The sequence below is a fragment of the Salvelinus fontinalis genome, chromosome 35 (genome assembly GCF_029448725.1).
Source record: "Salvelinus fontinalis isolate EN_2023a chromosome 35, ASM2944872v1, whole genome shotgun sequence".
NCBI lineage: Eukaryota > Metazoa > Chordata > Actinopteri > Salmoniformes > Salmonidae > Salvelinus > Salvelinus fontinalis.
Window position 1 is genome coordinate 38907878 of NC_074699.1, and position 20185 is coordinate 38928062.

The window sequence follows — 20185 nt, forward strand, 5'->3', positions numbered from 1 at the left end:
GCAGACACATGCACATTTGTCCGTTAGCTAAGTGGATGGAGGCCCTTCACTATGGTTGACCCTGTACTGTTCTCAGCCCGTTAGCTAAGTGGCTGGAGGACCTTCACTATGGTTGACCCTGTACTGTTTTCAGCCCGTTAGCTAAGTGGATAGAGGTCCTTCACTATGGTTGACCCTGTACTGTTCTCAGCCCGTTAGCTAAGTGGCTGGAGGACCTTCACTATGGTTGACCCTGTACTGTTCTCAGCCCGTTAGCTAAGTGGATAGAGGCCCTTCACTATGGTTGACCCTGTACTGTTCTCAGCCCGTTAGCTAAGTGGCTGGAGGACCTTCACTATGGTTGACCCTGTACTGTTCTCAGCCCGTTAGCTAAGTGGATAGAGGTCCTTCACTATGGTTGACCCTGTACTGTTCTCAGCCCGTTAGCTAAGTGGCTGGAGGACCTTCACTATGGTTGACCCTGTACTGTTCTCAACCCGTTAGCTAAGTGGATAGAGGCCCTTCACTATGGTTGACCCTGTACTGTTCTCAGCCCGTTAGCTAAGTGGCTGGAGGACCTTCACTATGGTTGACCCTGTACTGTTCTCAGCCCGTTAGCTAAGTGGATAGAGGCCCTTCACTATGGTTGACCCTGTACTGTTCTCAGCCCGTTAGCTAAGTAGATGGAGGCCCTTCACTATGGTTGACCCTGTACTGTTCTCAACCCGTTAGCTAAGTAGATGGAGGCCCTTCACTATGGTTGACCCTGTACTGTTCTCAGCCCGTTAGCTAAGTGGATAGAGGTCCTTCACTATGGTTGACCCTGTACTGTTCTCAGCCCGTTAGCTAAGTAGATGGAGGCCCTTCACTATGGTTGACCCTGTACTGTTCTCAGCCCGTTAGCTAAGTGGAGAGTCTTGGAGAGTCATTCTGTGAGAGTTGGTTGGGGCCTGAGCAGAAAGCTACAGTCACAAACGGCAACTGCTGTGTGGGAGATCCATACTCAAAAAAGAGAATTTACACATTATATGGAAAGAAAACTTTAGTCTATTCCATTCTATTTAATCCCATCCCATTCTAGTACAAAACAGGGGGTTGGTAGTCGCCGCAATGCTTACTGGGAGATGGTGTTTCTGTCAGAAGAAGCAGTGCTTACTGGGAGATGGTGTTTCTGTCAGAAAAAGCAGTGCTTACTGGGAGATGGTGTTTGTGTCAGAAGAAGCAGTGCTTACTGGGAGATGGTGTTTGTGTCAGAAGAAGCTGTGCTTACTGGGAGATGGTGTTTGTGTCAGAAGAAGCTGTGCTTACTGGGAGATGGTGTTTGTGTCAGAAGAAGCTGTGCTTACTGGGAGATGGTGTTTGTGTCAGAAGAAGCAGTGCTTACTGGGAGATGGTGTTTGTGTCAGAAGAAGCAGTGCTTACTGGGAGATGGTGTTTGTGTCAGAAGAAGCAGTGCTTACTGGGAGATGGTGTTTGTGTCGAGGTCGACACAGCTGACGTCCAGCGGGGGGTCGTAAAGGTCAAAGTAGCGCGAGTCGACACCCACGATGAAGGGGCAGGGTGCGGAGAGGACTCCTGCCAGGGCCAGCGGGCACAGAGGGATGTACGGACACGGCCAGTGGAATGGGAAGATCATCTGAGGAGGAGAGATAGGGGGAGAGAAAGAGAGAGGGAGGGAGGGAGGTCAAATCAGGAAACGGAACCTTTAAAACTACTGTCAAAACCGAGAGACATTACCAATACTGCAATTGCTTAGCTACTACTAAGAATACTATCAAACTGCCATAGCTAATTATTTAACTTCTACTATCAAACTGTCATAGGTAATTATTTAAACCCTACTATCAAACTGCCATAGCTAATTATTTAAACTACTTACTAAAACCACAAGCTACTACTAAAAGTCCTAAAGATTTAAACAGCTGATATCTGAGGTACTATAGTGTCAAACAGCTGATATCTGAGGTAATATAGTGTCAAACAGCTGATATCTGAGGTTCTATAGTGTCAAACAGCTGATATCTGAGGTACTATAGTGTTAAACAGCTGATATCTGAGGTACTATAGTGTTAAACAGCTGATATCTGAGGTAATATAGTGTTAAACAGCTGATATCTGAGGTACTATAGTGTTAAACAGCTGATATCTGAGGTAATATAGTGTTAAACAGCTGATATCTGAGGTACTATAGTGTTAAACAGCTGATATCTGAGGTTCTATAGTGTTAAACAGCTGATATCTGAGGTACTATAGTGTTAAACAGCTGATATCTGAGGTACTCACAGCCACCAGAGCCTCAGTGACACTGGTCAGAACAGCGGGCCGTAGAGAGTGGACCAGGATCTTATGTTCTGTCACAGCAAACACCAGGAGCGTTATAGCATTCTCCGGACCGAGGTTCTGCAGCAGTATGGACAACCGACCACCACTGGAGCACAGCCATAGAAGAGATTAACACACTACATCACTATCATAACACATACCATAAATTAATCATACCATAACTAATACCATCAATTAACCATACCATAACTAATACCATAAAATAACCATACCATCAATTAATCATACCATAACTAATACCATGAACTTCACCAGCAGTCACCAAACCTTCGTCCAATTCTTTAAACCAATCTAAAGGTATGTTTTGGAGTTCCTCAAGGTACTGCTATAGGACCACTACTGTTCTTATTATGATATACACCTGTTAAATCCACTTCAATCAGTGTAGATGAAGGGGAGGAGACAGGTTAAAGACAATTGAGTCATGGATTGTGTATGTGTGCCATTCAACAAAAGGGTGAATGGACAAGACAAAAGATTAAAGTTCCTTTGAACCGGGGTATGGTAGTAGGTGCCAGGCGCACCGGTTTGAGAGTGTCAAGAACAGCAACACCGCTGGAGTTTTTCACGCTCAACAATTTCCTGTGTGTATCAAGAATGGTCCACCACACAATGGACATCCTGCCAACTTGACACAACTGTGGGAAGCATTGGAGTGTAAAGTCTATCCCCAGACAAATTGAGGGCAAAAGGGGGGAGGGGGGGGTTGTGCAAGTCAATATTAGGAAGGTGTTCATAATGTTTTGTACACTCAGTGTATATGATACCTGTCTTACCTGAGTGGTAGAGGGGAGGACACAGGCTGGCTCAACATCAGGCTGTCGTGAGGAGAGAGCTGGGGAATGTCAACACATTACCACAGGTATAGTGTGGTGGGGACAGGTCTGGCACAAAATGGCTGCCGTGCTTCATTTCGCAGGTGGCTGTTATCAAAGACTCCCATATAACCAGTAGTGTCTCTGTTGCCAGAGATTGGTGCTAGAAGGGGTGCGTTATCTCAATACAATGTAAATAACTTTGAGAAAAACACTATTAAAAGAATGATGATTATGATCAAGACAGAGTCAGACATTGTTTAGTAGTGAATAGAGACACACACTGACAGAAACCACAGACATTACATGGCAGCCAGCACCATGGACGCCTTAACTCACCTGCACCAGTATCCTGGGCCTCTGGGAGGAGGGGAAGGGGACCTTGTGCATGAAGTGGGAGATGTGCCTGACAGGAAGAAGAAGAAGAGTTACAGAATATGAGGTCAGAAATAACCCTGAGGAGGAGGTGAGTCTAATCTGTCATCACACCGCCTGGGACAGGGGGGTAGATTTACATAGAGTTCTGTCACTACACTGCCACCTGACCAAAACAATGCCCTGTTGAACTGTCAGCAAACACTTGATCTAAACATAGCCTCTGGTGTTTATTTAGTGGACTGGATACCATTTGGAATTGTTCAATCATCTAGGGAGTGTGTCTACAGTATATCTATGTACAAAGTGCCTGGGTATGGTTCATGTCCTATACAAAGCTGTCAGATAACACAGGCTGTGTACTTATAAAGGACAGTGGCTCAGCATGGTCCTAGCAACACCAAGGCCAATGGGTTCAAGTGCTGCAGTTGATACCACAAATGTCTGTTGTGTCATAATATATATAATTCACACGGTGCTCACTTCTCGATGGGCAAGGTGTGAGGTCCAGAGATGGAGTATCGATAGAGGAAGGTGAGGAACTTGCGGAAGGCGTCAAAGAAGGGCCAGTGAGACAGCAAACAGATACACTTGTTGGTGTGTAGCGCCCTGGGGCCCGGAGCTGGGGTGGAGGGGGAGGTGGCTGGGGAAGAAGGCCCGTGGTCCAGCCCCGGCAGACCCAGCTGAGAGCGCTGCTGGTCGGTCAGACAGTCCTGGGAGTAGGGCTCGTAGAACTGGATGGCTGCACCGTACACCTGAGATGAGGAAACAGATACACGTCAGGATGGAGCCATTAGTACATAGACATAGGGGCACATATGTATCTGTACATAGATATAGGGGCACATATGTATCTGTACATAGATATAGGGGCACATATGTATCTATACATAGACATAGGGGCACATATGTATCTGTACATAGACATAGGGGCACATATGTATCTGTACATAGATATAGGGGCACATATGTATCTAGTACATAGATATAGGGGCACATATGTATCTGTACATATATATAGGGGCACATATGTATCTGTACATAGATATAGGGGCACATATGTATCTGTACATATATATAGGGGCACATATGTATCTAGTACATAGACATAGGGGCACATATGTATCTGTACATAGATATAGGGGCACATATGTATCTGTACATATATATAGGGGCACATATGTATCTGTACATAGATATAGGGGCACATATGTATCTAGTACATAGATATAGGGGCACATATGTATCTGTTGCCATACAGCTGACTGGAACCAGAGAACGTCAGTCGAGTGGAGCGAGGAGCTGGAGCGAGTAGTAGAGGGTGTCCAATTTGACTGGAGCGCGGAGCGAGTTTCCCAAAGGCTGGAGAGCACACTACATGAGCTCAGGGCATGCCCGTCCCAGCATGCATTTGTATAGTATACTTGTGTGCTGCTATAGCCCCTTGCTTTAGCTACTGTCATGGAGTTCACTAAATATGTTCATAAAGAAACTGATAAAACACACAGGTGTTAAATCAAGGTGACTTATAAAGATGAGCAAGAGAGGTAGTGTGGTGATGTAGTGTCTACAACTAAAGAAGAGAGGGGGTGTGGTGATCTAGTGTCCACTACTAAATAAGCGAGAGAGTGTGGTGATGTAGTGTCCACTACTAAAGAAGAGAGGGAGTGTGGTGATGTAGTGTCCACAACTAAAGAAGAGAGGGAGTGTGGTGATGTAATGTCCACTACTAAAGAAGAGAGGGAGTGCGGTGATGTAGTGTCCACAACTAAAGAAGAGAGGGAGTGTGGTGATGTAGTGTCCACTACTAAAGAAGAGAGGGAGTGTGGTGATGTAGTGTCCACAACTAAAGAAGAGAGGGAGTGTGGTGATGTAGTGTCCACAACTGAAGAAGAGAGGGAGTGTGGTGATGTAGTGTCCACGACTAAAGAAGAGAGGGGGTGTGGTGATGTAATGTCCACTACTAAAGAAGAGAGGGAGTGTGGTGATGTAGTGTCCACTACTAAAGAAGACAGGGAGTGTGGTGATGTAGTGTCCACTACTAAAGAAGAGAGGGAGTGTGGTGATGTAGTGTCCACTACTAAAGAAGAGAGGGAGTGTGGTGATGTAGTGTCCACTACTAAAGAAGACAGGGAGTGTGGTGATGTAGTGTCCACTACTAAAGAAGAGAGGGAGTGTGGTGATGTAGTGTCTACAACTAAAGAAGAGAGGGAGTGTGGTGATGTAGTGTCCACTACTAAAGAAGAGAGGGAGTGTGGTGATGTAGTGTCCACTACTAAAGAAGAGAGGGAGTGCAGTAATGTAGTGTCCACTACTAAAGAAGAGAGGGAGTGGTGTGGTGATGTAGTGTCCACTACTAAAGAAGAGAGGGAGTGTGGTGATGTAGTGTCCACTACTAAAGAAGAGAGGGAGTGTGGTGATGTAGTGTCCACTACTAAAGAAGAGAGGGAGTGTGGTGATGTAGTGTCCACTACTAAAGAAGAGAGGGAGTGTGGTGATGTAGTGTCCACTACTAAAGAAGAGAGGGAGTGTGGTGATGTAGTGTCCACTACTAAAGAAGAGAGGGAGTGTGGTGATGTAATGTCCACTACTAAAGAAGAGAGGGAGTGGTGTGGTGATGTAGTGTCCACTACTAAAGAAGAGAGGGAGTGTGGTGATGTAGTGTCCACTACTAAAGAAGAGAGGGAGTGTGGTGATGTAGTGTCCACTACTAAAGAAGAGAGGGAGTGTGGTGATGGAGTGTCCACTACTAAAGAAGAGAGGGAGTGTGGTGAGGGAGTGTGGTGATGTAGTGTCCACGACTAAAGAAGAGAGGGAGTGTGGTGATGTAGTGTCCACTACTAAAGAAGAGAGGGAGTGTGGTGATGGAGTGTCCACTACTAAAGAAGAGAGGGAGTGTGGTGAGGGAGTGTGGTGATGTAGTGTACACTACTAAAGAAGAGAGGGAGTGTGGTGATGTAGTGTCCACTACTAAAGAAGAGAGGGAGTGTGGTGATGTAGTGTCCACTACTAAAGAAGAGAGGGAGTGTGGTGATGTAGTGTCCACTACTAAAGAAGAGAGGGAGTGTGGTGATGTAGTGTCCACTACTAAAGAAGAGAGGGAGTGTGGTGATGGAGTGTCCACTACTAAAGAAGAGAGGGAGTGTGGTGAGGGAGTGTGGTGATGTAGTGTCCACGACTAAAGAAGACAGGGAGTGGGGTGATGTAGTGTCCACTACTAAAGAAGACAGGGAGTGTGGTGATGTAATGTCCACTACTAAAGAAGAGAGGGAGTGTGGTGATGTAGTGTCCACTACTAAAGAAGGGAGGGAGTGGGGTGATGTAGTGTCCACTACTAAAGAAGAGAGGGAGTGGGGTGATGTAGTGTCCACTACTAAAGAAGAGAGGGAGTGTGGTGATGTAGTGTCCACTACTAAAGAAGAGCGGGAGTGTGGTGATGTAGTGTCCACTACTAAAGAAGAGAGGGAGTGTGGTGATGTAGTGTCCACTACTAAAGAAGAGAGGGAGTGTGGTGATGTAGTGTCCACTACTAAAGAAGAGAGGGAGTGTGGTGATGTAGTGTCCACTACTAAAGAAGAGAGGGAGTGTGGTGATGTAATGTCCACTACTAAAGAAGAGCGGGAGTGTGGTGATGTAGTGTCCACAACTAAAGAATCACGGTGGAATCTGAAATCTGACATGTAGCCTATTCAGAGTGTTAATATGCTGTTTAATATGACATGTAACCTATTCAGAGTGTTAATATACTGTTTAATATGACATGTAGCCTATTCAGAGTGTTAATATACTGTTTAATATGACATGTAACCTATTCAGAGTGTTAATATACTGTTTAATATGGCATGTAGCCTATTCAGAGTGTTAATATACTGTTTAATATGACATGTAGCCTATTCAGAGTGTTAATATACTGTTAATATGACATGTAGCCTATTCAGAGTGTTAATATACTGTTAATATGACACGTAGGCTATTTGAAATGATGAGCGCTTCTTAGTCACCTTTTCATGATGTTTATTAAAATACATTTCATTCAAATCATATGGTCTGGTTTCAATACTTCAAAACTAAATGGTAGGTCCGGGTAGTCACAACAATAGATGAGTGTTGGTTAAATGGTAGGTCCAGGTAGTCACAACAATAGATGGGTGTTGGTTAAATGGTAGGTCTAGGTAGTCACAACAATAGATGGGTGTTGGTTAAATGGTAGGTCTAGGTAGTCACAACAATAGATGGGTGTTGGTTAAATGGTAGGTCCCGGTAGTCACAACAATAGATGGGTGTTGGTTAAATGGTAGGTCTAGGTAGTCACAACAATAGATGAGTGTTGGTTAAATGGTAGGTCCAGGTAGTCACAACAATAGATGAGTGTTGGTTAAATGGTAGGTCCAGGTAGTCACAACAATAGATGAGTGTTGGTTAAATGGTAGGTCCGGGTAGTCACAACAATAGATGAGTGTTGGTTAAATGGTAGGTCCAGGTAGTCACAACAATAGATGCGTGTTGGTTAAATGGTAGGTCCAGGTAGTCACAACAATAGATGAGTGTTGGTTAAATGGTAGGTCCAGGTAGTCACAACAATAGATGAGTGTTGGTTAAATGGTAGGTCCAGGTAGTCACAACAATAGATGAGTGTTGGTTAAATGGTAGGTCCCGGTAGTCACAACAATAGATGAGTGTTGGTTAAATGGTAGGTCTAGGTAGTCACAACAATAGATGAGTGTTGGTTAAATGGTAGGTCCAGGTAGTCACAACAATAGATGAGTGTTGGTTAAATGGTAGGTCCCGGTAGTCACAACAATAGATGAGTGTTGGTTAAATGGTAGGTCTAGGTAGTCACAAAAATAGATGAGTGTTGGTTAAATGGTAGGTCCAGGTAGTCACAACAATAGATGAGTGTTGGTTAAATGGTGATTATAATGAATGGAAGGAATTTGGAGCGGCTCGATTTTTTTCTTCCTGTGAGCGAGGAGCGGTTTTTAGCAGAGCCGTTGGAAAGGACGTGGAGCGGTGCTCCGTGAGCGATGAGACGGACTTCCGACTGCTCATCCTCTGACTGGAAAACATACATGAACTACACAGAGACAGTCTTGTAATTCTTGTATCTCGTGCACCATAATCACCCATTAATCATCGTGCTTCTCAGTGAAACTTCAATAAGAATCAGGGTTTTCTCCGGATCAAAAAGGGACTTCGGTGGTGGGCGTGGCCGGGGGCTTGGCAAGGAGCCCTCTTTGGACTTAAGAGGCCACCCCAATCATTTTCTATGCAGAAAAATCCCTGAGCATTTAAAAAGCAATAGATATATCTGACCTTGTACCAGCTAGGTTACCCCCTCTCTGTCTATATCTGACCTTGTACCAGCTAGGTTACCCTCTCTCTGTCTTTACCCTCTCTGTCTATATCTGACCTTGTACCAGCTAGGTTACCCTCTCTCTGTCTTTACCCTCTCTGTCTACATCTGACCTTGTACCAGCTAGGTTACCCTCTCTCTGTCTTTACCCTCTCTGTCTATATCTGACCTTGTACCAGCTAGGTTACCCTCTCTCTATCTTTACCCTCTCTGTCTACATCTGACCTTGTACCAGCTAGGTTACCCTCTCTCTGTCTTTACCCTCTCTGTCTACATCTGACCTTGTACCAGCTAGGTTACCCTCTCTCTGACTTTACCCTCTCTGTCTATATCTGACCTTGTACCAGCTAGGTTACCCTCTCTCTGTCTTTACCCTCTCTGTCTATATCTGACCTTGTACCAGCTAGGTTACCCTCTCTCTATCTTTACCCTCTCTGTCTACATCTGACCTTGTATCAGCTAGGTTACCCTCTCTCTGTCTTTACCCTCTCTGTCTACATCTGACCTTGTACCAGCTAGGTTACCCTCTCTCTGTCTACATCTGACCTTGTACCAGCTAGGTTACCCTCTCTCTGTCTATATCTGACCTTGTACCAGCTAGGTTACCCTCTCTCTGTCTACATCTGACCTTGTACCAGCTAGGTTACCCTCTCTCTGTCTATATCTGACCTTGTACCAGCTAGGTTACCCTCTCTCTGTCTACATCTGACCTTGTACCAGCTAGGTTACCCTCTCTCTGTCTTTACCCTCTCTGTCTATATCTGACCTTGTACCAGCTAGGTTACCCTCTCTCTGTCTATATCTGACCTTGTACCAGCTAGGTTACCCTCTCTCTGTCTATATCTGACCTTGTACCAGCTCTCAGTGTTTTTACCTTCTCTCTCAACACATTCTAAATCTAGCATAATCCTACAGACAAACACAGAGCAGTTTGATTCCTGGAAACCCAGTATTATGCTCGTAGAGACAGATCACATAACATCATAATATACGGTCTGGATCACAGCCAAAAGGATTTTCTGATCTCCTACTGTATTTAAGTCATTTTCTAACTTTTCCCAGAAGGGGGTATAGTCTAGTACAGAACAGCCTTCTGTCAGGGGGTATAGTCTAGTACAGAACAGCCTTCTGTCAGGGGGTATAGTCTAGTACAGAACAGCCTCCAGTCAGGGGGTGTAGTCTAGTACAGAACAGCCTCCAGTCAGGGGGTATAGTCTAGTACAGAACAGCCTCCAGTCAGGGGGTATAGTCTAGTACAGAACAGCCTCCAGTCAGGGGGTATAGTCTAGTACAGAACAGCCTCCAGTCAGGGGGTGTAGTCTAGTACAGAACAGCCTTCTGTCAGGGGGTATAGTCTAGTACAGAACAGCCTCCAGTCAGGGGGTATAGTCTAGTACAGAACAGCCTTCTGTCAGGGGGTATAGTCTAGTACAGAACAGCCTTCAGTCAGGGGGTATAGTCTAGTACAGAACAGCCTTCAGTCAGGGGGTATAGTCTAGTACAGAACAGCCTCCAGTCAGGGGGTATAGTCTAGTACAGAACAGCCTTCAGTCAGGGGGTATAGTCTAGTACAGAACAGCCTCCAGTCAGGGGGTATAGTCTAGTACAGAACAGCCTTCTGTCAGGGGGTACAGTCTAGTACAGAACAGCCTCCAGTCAGGGGGTATAGTCTAGTACAGAACAGCCTTCTGTCAGGGGGTATAGTCTAGTACAGAACAGCCTTCTGTCAGGGGGTGTGTACAGTATGCACTGTCCTGTATGCTGTAAAGTGTTCATACTTTGTGTTAGTAAATGTCTGGGTCAGCAGCTGACATGCTCAGTTTAAAGGGAAGCCTGGTCTGTGTGCAGAATGAGCGGCAGGACACCAGGACCTCCTGACTGTCTCTATGACCTTGGCCAGGAAAACACAGCTCACCTACCACACACACGGCTGGGTCACCCAAGAGACAGACAGAGTGGTTGCACGCCAGCCGTCGTTTTGACCCCCTGCTCGCGTCGTGTTATCCTGGGTTCAGGTCCTATTAGTTTTATTCAGACCTGGGTTCAGGTCCTATTCGTTTTATTCAGACCTGGGTTTCACCACATAGCTCCACTTTCAGACCCCAGAAACAGAGATGGGGTTGTATTTTAGCTAGTATTCAATAGGTCCACTAAGCCTAGGCAAGCTCAATCAAACTACTAGCTAGCTGTTACCCCGCTGCCTGTCACTGTGGTGTTTACAGATAAGCTAGCTAGCTACTAGCTAGCTGTTACCTTGCTGCCTGTCACTGTGGTGTTTACAGATAAGCTAGCTAGCTACTAGCTATCTGTTACCTTGCTGCCTGTCACTGTGGTGTTTACAGATAAGCTAGCTAGCTACTAGCTAGCTGTTACCTTGCTGCCTGTCACTGTGGTGTTTACAGATAAGCTAGCTAGCTACTAGCTAGCTGTTACCTTGCTGCCTGTCACTGTGGTGTTTACAGATAAGCTAGCTAGCTACTAGCTAGCTGTTACCTTGCTGCCTGTCACTGTGGTGTTTACAGATAAGCTAGCTAGCTACTAGCTAGCTGTTACCTTGCTGCCTGCCACTGTGGTGTTTACAGATAAGCTAGCTAGCTACTAGCTAGCTGTTACCTTGCTGCCTGTCACTGTGGTGTTTACAGATAAGCTAGCTAGCTACTAGCTAGCTGTTACCTTGCTGCCTGTCACTGTGGTGTTTACAGATAAGCTAGCTAGCTACTAGCTAGCTGTTACCCCGCTGCCTGTCACTGTGGTGTTTCTCCTTGGTGGTTACTCTTTGAAGCCAAGATCCTTCCGGCAGCTGTGACTGCCTATCTATTTCTGGCTGTATCTGTTCCATTTCATTATTGTGTGTGTGTGTGTGTGTGTGTGTGTGTGTGTGTGTGTGTGTGTGTGTGTGTGTGTGTGTGTGTGTGTGTGTGTGTGTGTGTGTGTGTGTGTGTGTGTGTGTGTGTGTGTGTGTGTGTGTGTGACCCACTTTCACTGCTGGTGTGTGCTGTGCGTCACCGTGGTTTCCTGGTGCCCCAGTATGTGTAATGTTTTGGATGAGGCCTCCTCAGCTGTTGTTGTGTGTTAATGTGTCAATACCTGCCACAAGAGGTAGACAAGCCACAAGAGGTCTCTTCACAGTCTCCAAGTTCAGAACAGACTATGGGAGGCGCACAGTACTACATAGAGCCATGACCACATGGAACTCTATTCCACATCAGGTAACTGATGCAAGAAGTAGAATCAAATAAATAAATAAAACAGATAAAATAAGACCTTATGGAACAGTGGGGACTGTGAAGAGACAAACAAACAAACAAACAAACGAACTAATGGGGATCCATAATAAACCCCCGGAAGAATAGCTGCTGCCTTGGCAGGAACTAATGGGGATCCATAATAAACCCCAGGAAGAATAGCTGCTGCCTTGGCAGAAACTAATGGGGATCCATAATAAACCCCAGGAAGAGTAGCTGCTGCCTTGGCAGGAACTAATGGGGATCCATAATAAACCCCAGGAAGAGTAGCTGCTGCCTCGGCAGGAACTAATGGGGATCCATAATAAACCCCAGGAAGAGTAGCTGCTGCCTTGGCAGAAACTAATGGGGATCCATAATATAATAAACCCCAGGAAGAGTAGCTGCTGCCTTGGCAGGAACTAATGGGGATCCATAATAAACCCCAGGAAGAGTAGCTGCTGCCTCGGCAGGAACTAATGGGGATCCATAATAAACCCCAGGAAGAGTAGCTGCTGCCTTGGCAGGAACTAATGGGGATCCATAATAAACCCCAGGAAGAGTAGCTGCTGCCTTGGCAGGAACTAATGGGGATCCATAATAAACCCCAGGAAGAGTACCTGCTGCCTTGGCGGGAACTAATGGGGATCCATAATAAACCCCAGGAAGAGTACCTGCTGCCTCGGCAGGAACTAATGGGGATCCATAATAAACCCCAGGAAGAGTAGCTGCTGCCTCGGCAGGAACTAATGGGGATCCATAATAACCCCAGGAAGAGTAGCTGCTGCCTCGGCAGGAACTAATGGGGATCCATAATAAACCCCAGGAAGAGTAGCTGCTGCCTTGGCGGGAACTAATGGGGATCCATAATAAACCCCAGGAAGAGTACCTGCTGCCTCGGCAGGAACTAATGGGGATCCATAATAAACCCCAGGAAGAGTAGCTGCTGCCTCGGCAGGAACTAATGGGGATCCATAATAACCCCAGGAAGAGTAGCTGCTGCCTCGGCAGGAACTAATGGGGATCCATAATAAACCCCAGGAAGAGTAGCTGCTGCCTCGGCAGGAACTAATGGGGATCCATAATAAACCCCAGGAAGAGTAGCTGCTGCCTTGGCAGGAACTAATGGGGATCCATAATAAACCCCAGGAAGAGTAGCTGCTGCCTTGGCGGGAACTAATGGGGATCCATAATAAACCCCAGGAAGAGTAGCTGCTGCCTTGGCAGGAACTAATGGGGATCCATAATAAACCCCAGGAAGAGTAGCTGCTGCCTTGGCAGGAACTAATGGGGATCCATAATAAACCCCAGGAAGAGTTGCCGCTGCCTCGGCAGGAACTAATGGGGATCCATAATAAACCCCAGGATGAGTATCTGCTGCCTCGGCAGGAACTAATAGGGATCCATAATAAACCCCAGGAAGAGTAGCTGCTGCCTTGGCAGGAACTAATGGGGATCCATAATATAATAAACCCCAGGAAGAGTAGCTGCTGCCTTGGCAGGAACTAATGGGGATCCATAATAAACCCCAGGAAGAGTAGCTGCTGCCTCGGCAGGAACTAATGGGGATCCATAATAAACCCCAGGAAGAGTAGCTGCTGCCTTGGCAGGAACTAATGGGGATCCATAATAAACCCCAGGAAGAGTAGCTGCTGCCTTGGCAGGAACTAATGGGAATCCATAATAAACCCCAGGAAGAGTAGCTGCTGCCTTGGCAGGAACTAATGGGGATCCATAATAAACCACAGGAAGAGTAGCTGCTGCCTTGGCAGGAACTAATGGGGATCCATAATAACCCCAGGAAGAGTAGCTGCTGCCTTGGCAGGAACTAATGGGGATCCATAATAAACCCCAGGAAGAGTAGCTGCTGCCTTGGCAGGAACTAATGGGGATCCATAATAAACCCCAGGAAGAGTAGCTGCTGCCTTGGCAGGAACTAATGGGGATCCATAATAAACCCCAGGAAGAGTAGCTCCTGCCTTGGCAGGAACTAATGGGGATCCATAATAAACCCCAGGAAGAGTAGCTGCTGCCTTGGCAGGAACTAATGGGGATCCATAATAAACCCCAGGAAGAGTAGCTGCTGCCTTGGCAGGAACTAATGGGGATCCATAATAAACCCCAGGAAGAGTAGCTGCTGCCTTGGCAGGAACTAATGGGGATCCATAATAAACACAAATGCGTAGGTGTGTGTGTGTTCGGTGGGATAACATTCCTTGGAGGTTAGCTGCATGTGTGTATGTAGGAGGTATAAGAGTTCTTGGGGTTTAGGAGGTGTGTGTGTGTGTCCACGTGTGTGAGAGTGTGTGTATGTGTGTCCACATGTGTGAGAGTGTGTGTATGTGTGTCCACGTGTGTGTGCGAGTGTGTGGATGCGTATTTGTTTGTTAAGATAACATTCCTTGGACCTAGTGCGTGCATGTGGACGGGTGTGCATGGTGGAATAACCATTCTTGAAAGGATAGGTGTGTGTGTGTGTGTGTGTGTGTGTGTGTGTGTGTGTGTGTGTGTGTGTGTGTGTGTGTGTGTGTGTGTGTGTGTGTGTGTGTGTGTGTGTGTGTGTGTGTGTGTGTGTGTGTGTGCGTGTGCGTGCATGCCTGCGTGAACGCTCATGTGTGTGTTACCTTCTCTCCAGAGGATCCGGTCAGTACGAAGGTGGAGAAGACAGGCAGGGAGTATTTAGTCTGGGCCGGCCAGGCCTCGATGGTGGCCCCCATGGGCAGACAGAACAGGGGCACGGACTCAGGCAGGGGGAAAGACTCATAGTCCTCCTCAGGATACCTGCTAAACAAACCTGGAGGGAGGGAGAGGGGAGAGGGAGGGAGTGGGGGAAGGAGAGGGAGAGAAGGAGAGAGAGGGAAGGAATGAAGGAGAGAGGATGGAATGAGGGGCGAGGGTGAGGGAAGGAATGAAGGAGAGGGGACGGAAGGAGGGGCGAGGGAGAGGAAAGGAATGAAGGAGAGGGGACGGAAGGAGGGGCGAGGGAGAGGGAAGGAATGAAGGAGAGGGGATGGAAGGAATGAAGGAGAGAGGACGGAAGGAGGGGTAAGGGAGAGGGAAGGAATGAAGGAGAGTGGATGGAAGGAGGGGTAAGGGAGAGGGAAGGAATGAAGGAGAGGGGATGGAAGGAGGGGTAAGGGAGAGGGAAGGAATGAAGGAGAGGGGACGGAAGGAATGAAGGAGAGAGGACGGAAAGAGGGGTAAGGGAGAGGGAAGGAATGAAGGAGAGGGGATGGAAGGAGGGGTAAGGGAGAGGGAAGGAATGAAGGAGAGTGGACGGAAGGAGGGGTAAGGGAGAGGGAAGGAATGAAGGAGAGGGGATGGAAGGAGGGGTAAGGGAGAGGGAAGGAATGAAGGAGAGGGGACGGAAGGAGGGGAGAGGGAGAGGGAAGGAATGAAGGAGAGTGGACGGAAGGAGGGGCGAGGGTGAGAACTCAATAAAGGAGATCACACCTCAATAAAATTTAATGTAGAATGTTTCTATCCTAATGAACCACTAAACAGCTATGGGTTAATGTAGAATGTTTCTATCATAATGAACCACTAAACAGCTATGGGTTAATGTAGAATGTTTCTATCATAATGAACCACTAAACAGCTATGGGTTAATGTAGAATGTTTCTGTCCTAATGAACCACTAAACAGCTATGGGTTAATGTAGAATGTTTCTATCCTAATGAACCACTAAACAGCTATGGGTTAATGTAGAATGTTTCTATCCTAATGAACCACTAAACAGCTATGGGTTGATAGAGGACTATCTCTCAGTTAATGTATCATGACATGACCATAATCATCATTACATGCAACACTAGGCAGTTCCTGTAGCACTAAGCAGTCGCTGACAGATAATGAAGTCTTTGTTAATTAGGTCTAGTCATTGTCCATAGACACCAATTAGCTACACTTAGGCCTAGCTCAGTAATTACACTATTATGTAGGCCAAACTCTAGGCAGTGTTTTGGACTGGTAAGCACCATGCTGTCCCAAAGAAAGGGAGTCCTTTTCTTACTTGGGTGAAGCATCTCTTTAAGGCTCTAGGAGTGTGTACTGGCATCATTAACAGTGTTTAACCCAGAACACTGTCTGTCTCACAACACGTCTTAACAAGTCTTAACACGCCAGCAGCACATCACTGCAGACTACAGTATGTTCTCATGCACCTTGTCTGGCCCATATCCTCTGGGATATATCGCTCTCTCTTACTGGCTCATCAGCCAACCAGGGTGAATCTCTGATACACGAGCCAACCAGGGAGAATCTCTGATACATCAGCCAACCAGGGAGAATCTCTGATACATCAGCCAACCAGGGAGAATCTCTGATACATCAGCCAACCAGGGAGAATCTCTGATACATCAGCCAACCAGGGAGAATCTCTGATACACCAGCCAACCAGGGAGAATCTCTGATACATCAGCCAACCAGGGGGAATCTCTGATACATCAGCCAACCAGGGAGAATCTCTGATACATCAGCCAACTAGGGAGAATCTCTGATACATCAGCCAACCAGGGAGAATCCCTTCTACCCTGCTGTAAACATTCTAGACTCACCAGCCAACCAGGGAGAATCTCTGATACATCAGCCAACCAGGGAGAATCTCTGATACATCAGCCAACCAGGGAGAATCCTTCTACCCTGCTGTAAACATCCATGACTCATCACTAGAGCATTTGCATTGAACAACCAAGTAACTGTGGGGGGAAAAAGCTACAACTGTTTATCGTCACAATGAACAGTGTAGAGAAAAAATGTGTCCACATTTACTCACTCACCAGAGAGAATCCAAACCCTGTCATAAACATGAATGACTCATCAGCCAACCAGGGAGAATCCAAACCTGTTATAAACATGAATAACTCACCAGCCAACCAGGAGAATCCAACCCCTGTTATAAACTTGAATAACTCATAACCAGAGAATTAGCATAAAAATGACAAGGTCCACAATGTACCCGCCCCAAAAAGTACCAAAACCTTTTATCAGTCAAAATGAGCAGCTGGGGACTTTTGTCTGTGAATGCTGGCTATAGAAGTCTCATGTATTCTCTGGTACAGCAGAGCAGCAGGATTGGAGGGAGTCTCCAGTATCCTGTATTCTCTGGTACAGCAGAGCAGCAGGATTGGAGGGAGTCTCCTGTATCATGTATTCTCTGGTACAGCAGAGCAGCAGGATTGGAGGGAGTCTCCTGAGGAATATCAGGGTTGCGTCCCAAATGCCCCCCTATTCCCTCAAATGCCCCCCTATTCCCTATGTAGTGCACTACTTTTGACCAAAGCCTATAGGGAATAGGGTGCCAATTGGGACAGTGAATCAGTCAAATGGAATGTCAGCCTGTCCATCAATGGGGCTCATTGTGTTTCAGATGAAAAGAACTGGCCAGAAGGACTGCTTATCAGTCCCTCTTATTAAATAAAGGTTAAAGAAACACATTTTTAAAAAGTCAGTGTGAAGCAACCATACTGCAGGACCTTGGACAGTGACTGGGCTCTATGAGGATAGTACTGTTCAACTGTGCCTGACCCTACCAAGAGACAACAGCACATCACGTATATATAGCAGCCCACGTAATGCTAATGGACATTAAACGGGTAGTTGCAGTCCTCGATTGTGACCGTGTGTATATGATAAACCATGACAAATGTCTGTTTTAAGACGGGCAATAATATCCTCCTGACTGCGGAGATATTTCACCTCCTGCGTGGTGGTGTGCAGGAGATACATATCTTAGCTCCGGGATTTCTACAGATAAATGTAATTTCTCCTCTCCCAGGGACGTTCACTCACCTGCCTTGTAGGCTATGGTGTTGGTTTTGGCCACAGACTTCTTGTAACACAGATAGACCGAGGAACCCCACTGAAAACAGAGATCACACGTGGTGTGTGGATATGAATCACACCACTCTCTTTCCTTCCAAACACACCGCCGGGAATCAGTTGAGTAATGTGTTGACAAGAGCAGTCCACAGTGACCCTGAATTATGACAGGTCAGGAGAGGGGACAGTGGAGAGGTCAGGAGACAGGGGAGCGGTCAGGAGAGGGGACAGTGGAGAGGTCAGGGGAGGGGACAGAGGAGAGGTCAGGAGAGGGGACAGTGGAGAGGTCAGGGGAGGGGACAGTGGAGAGGTCAGGGGAGGGGACAGTGGAGAGGTCAGGAGACAGGGGAGAGGTCAGGAGAGGGGACAGTGGAGAGGTCAGGGGAGGGGACAGGGGAGAGGTCAGGAGAGGGGACAGTGGAGAGGTCAGGGGAGGGGACAGTGGAGAGGTCAGGGGAGGGGACAGTGGAGAGGTCAGGGGACAGTGGAGAGGTCAGGAGAGGGGACGGTGGAGAGGTCAGGGGAGGGGACGGTGGAGAGGTCAGGGGAGGTGACAGTGGAGAGGTCAGGGGAGGGGACAGTGGAGAGGTCAGGGGAGGTGACAGTGGAGGGGTCAGGGGAGGGGACAGTGGAGAGGTCAGGGGAGGGGAGGGTGGAGAGGTCAGGGGACAGTGGAGAGGTCAGGGGACAGTGGAGAGGTCAGGGGACAGTGGAGAGGTCAGGGGAGGGGACAGGGGAGAGGTCAGGGGACAGTGGAGAGGTCAGGAGAGGGGACAGTGGAGAGGTCAGGGGAGGGGACAGTGGAGAGGTCAGGGGAGGGGACAGTGGAGAGGTCAGGGGACAGTGGAGAGGTCAGGGGAGGGGACAGGGGAGAGGTCAGGGGAGGGGACAGTGGAGAGGTCAGGGGAGGGGACAGTGGAGAGGTCAGGGGACAGTAGAGAGGTCAGGGGACAGTGGAGAGGTCAGGGGAGGGGAGGGTGAAGAGGCCAGGGGAGGGGACAGTGGAGAGGTCAGGGGAGGTGACGGTGGAGAGGTCAGGGGAGGGGACAGTGGAGAGGTCAGGGGAGGGGACAGTGGAGAGGTCAGGGGAGGGGACGGTGGAGAGGTCAGGGGAGGGGACAGTGGAGAGGTCAGGGGAGGGGACAGTGGAGAGGTCAGGGGACAGTGGAGAGGTCAGGAGAGGGGACGGTGGAGAGGTCAGGGGAGGGGACGGTGGAGAGGTCAGGGGAGGTGACAGTGGAGAGGTCAGGGGAGGGGACAGTGGAGAGGTCAGGGGAGGTGACAGTGGAGGGGTCAGGGGAGGGGACAGTGGAGAGGTCAGGGGAGGGGAGGGTGGAGAGGTCAGGGGACAGTGGAGAGGTCAGGGGACAGTGGAGAGGTCAGGGGAGGGGACAGGGGAGAGGTCAGGGGACAGTGGAGAGGTCAGGAGAGGGGACAGTGGAGAGGTCAGGGGAGGGGACAGTGGAGAGGTCAGGGGAGGGGACAGTGGAGAGGTCAGGGGACAGTGGAGAGGTCAGGGGAGGGGACAGGGGAGAGGTCAGGGGAGGGGACAGTGGAGAGGTCAGGGGAGGGGACAGTGGAGAGGTCAGGGGACAGTAGAGAGGTCAGGGGACAGTGGAGAGGTCAGGGGAGGGGAGGGTGAAGAGGCCAGGGGAGGGGACAGTGGAGAGGTCAGGGGAGGTGACGGTGGAGAGGTCAGGGGAGGGGACAGTGGAGAGGTCAGGGGAGGGGACAGTGGAGAGGTCAGGGGAGGGGACGGTGGAGAGGTCAGGGGAGGGGACGGTGGAGAGGTCAGGGGACAGTGGAGAGGTCAGGGGAGGGGAGGGTGGAGAGGTCAGGGGAGGGGACGGTGGAGAGGTCAGGGGAGGGGACAGTGGAGAGGTCAGGGGAGGGGACGGTGGAGAGGTCAGGGGACAGTGGAGAGGTCAGGGGAGGGGACGGTGGAGAGGTCAGGGGAGGGGACAGTGGAGGGGTCAGGGGAGAGTGGAGAGGTCAGGGGACGGTGGAGAGGTCAGGGGAGGGGACAGTGGAGAGGTCAGGGGAGGGGACAGTGGAGAGGTCAGGGGAGGGGACAGCGGAGAGGTCAGGGGAGGGGACAGTGGAGAGGTCAGGGGGGGGACAGGGGAGAGTTCAGGGGAGTGGACAGTGGAGAGGTCAGGGGAGGGGACAGCGGAGAGGTCAGGGGAGGGGACAGGGGAGAGGTCAGGGGGGGGGACAGGGGAGAGGTCAGGGGAGGGGACAGGGGAGAGGTCAGGGGACCCTACTTCCACCGCTCC

At 48.6% G+C, this 20185-nt stretch overlaps 1 protein-coding gene across 8 annotated transcripts in view; it reads right to left on the reverse strand.

The window, feature by feature from the left end:
- The window catches only part of LOC129834832 (C-myc promoter-binding protein-like), a 157071-nt gene that overhangs the window by 101567 nt on the left and 35319 nt on the right, over positions 1–20185 (reverse strand). For all 8 annotated transcript variants that reach the window (XR_008756311.1, XM_055900142.1, XM_055900140.1 and 5 more), the window contains exons 4-10: positions 17880–17949; positions 14714–14883; positions 3996–4267; positions 3477–3543; positions 3099–3157; positions 2263–2407; positions 1440–1615 (exon numbers count right to left, since the gene is read on the reverse strand). Coding sequence is in view for 7 of the 8 variants with exons in the window: in XM_055900142.1 (XP_055756117.1) it covers positions 1440–1615; positions 2263–2407; positions 3099–3157; positions 3477–3543; positions 3996–4267; positions 14714–14883; positions 17880–17949 (959 nt within the window). In the remaining variant the exon portion in view is untranslated. The remainder of the gene's footprint in view (positions 1–1439; positions 1616–2262; positions 2408–3098; positions 3158–3476; positions 3544–3995; positions 4268–14713; positions 14884–17879; positions 17950–20185) is intronic.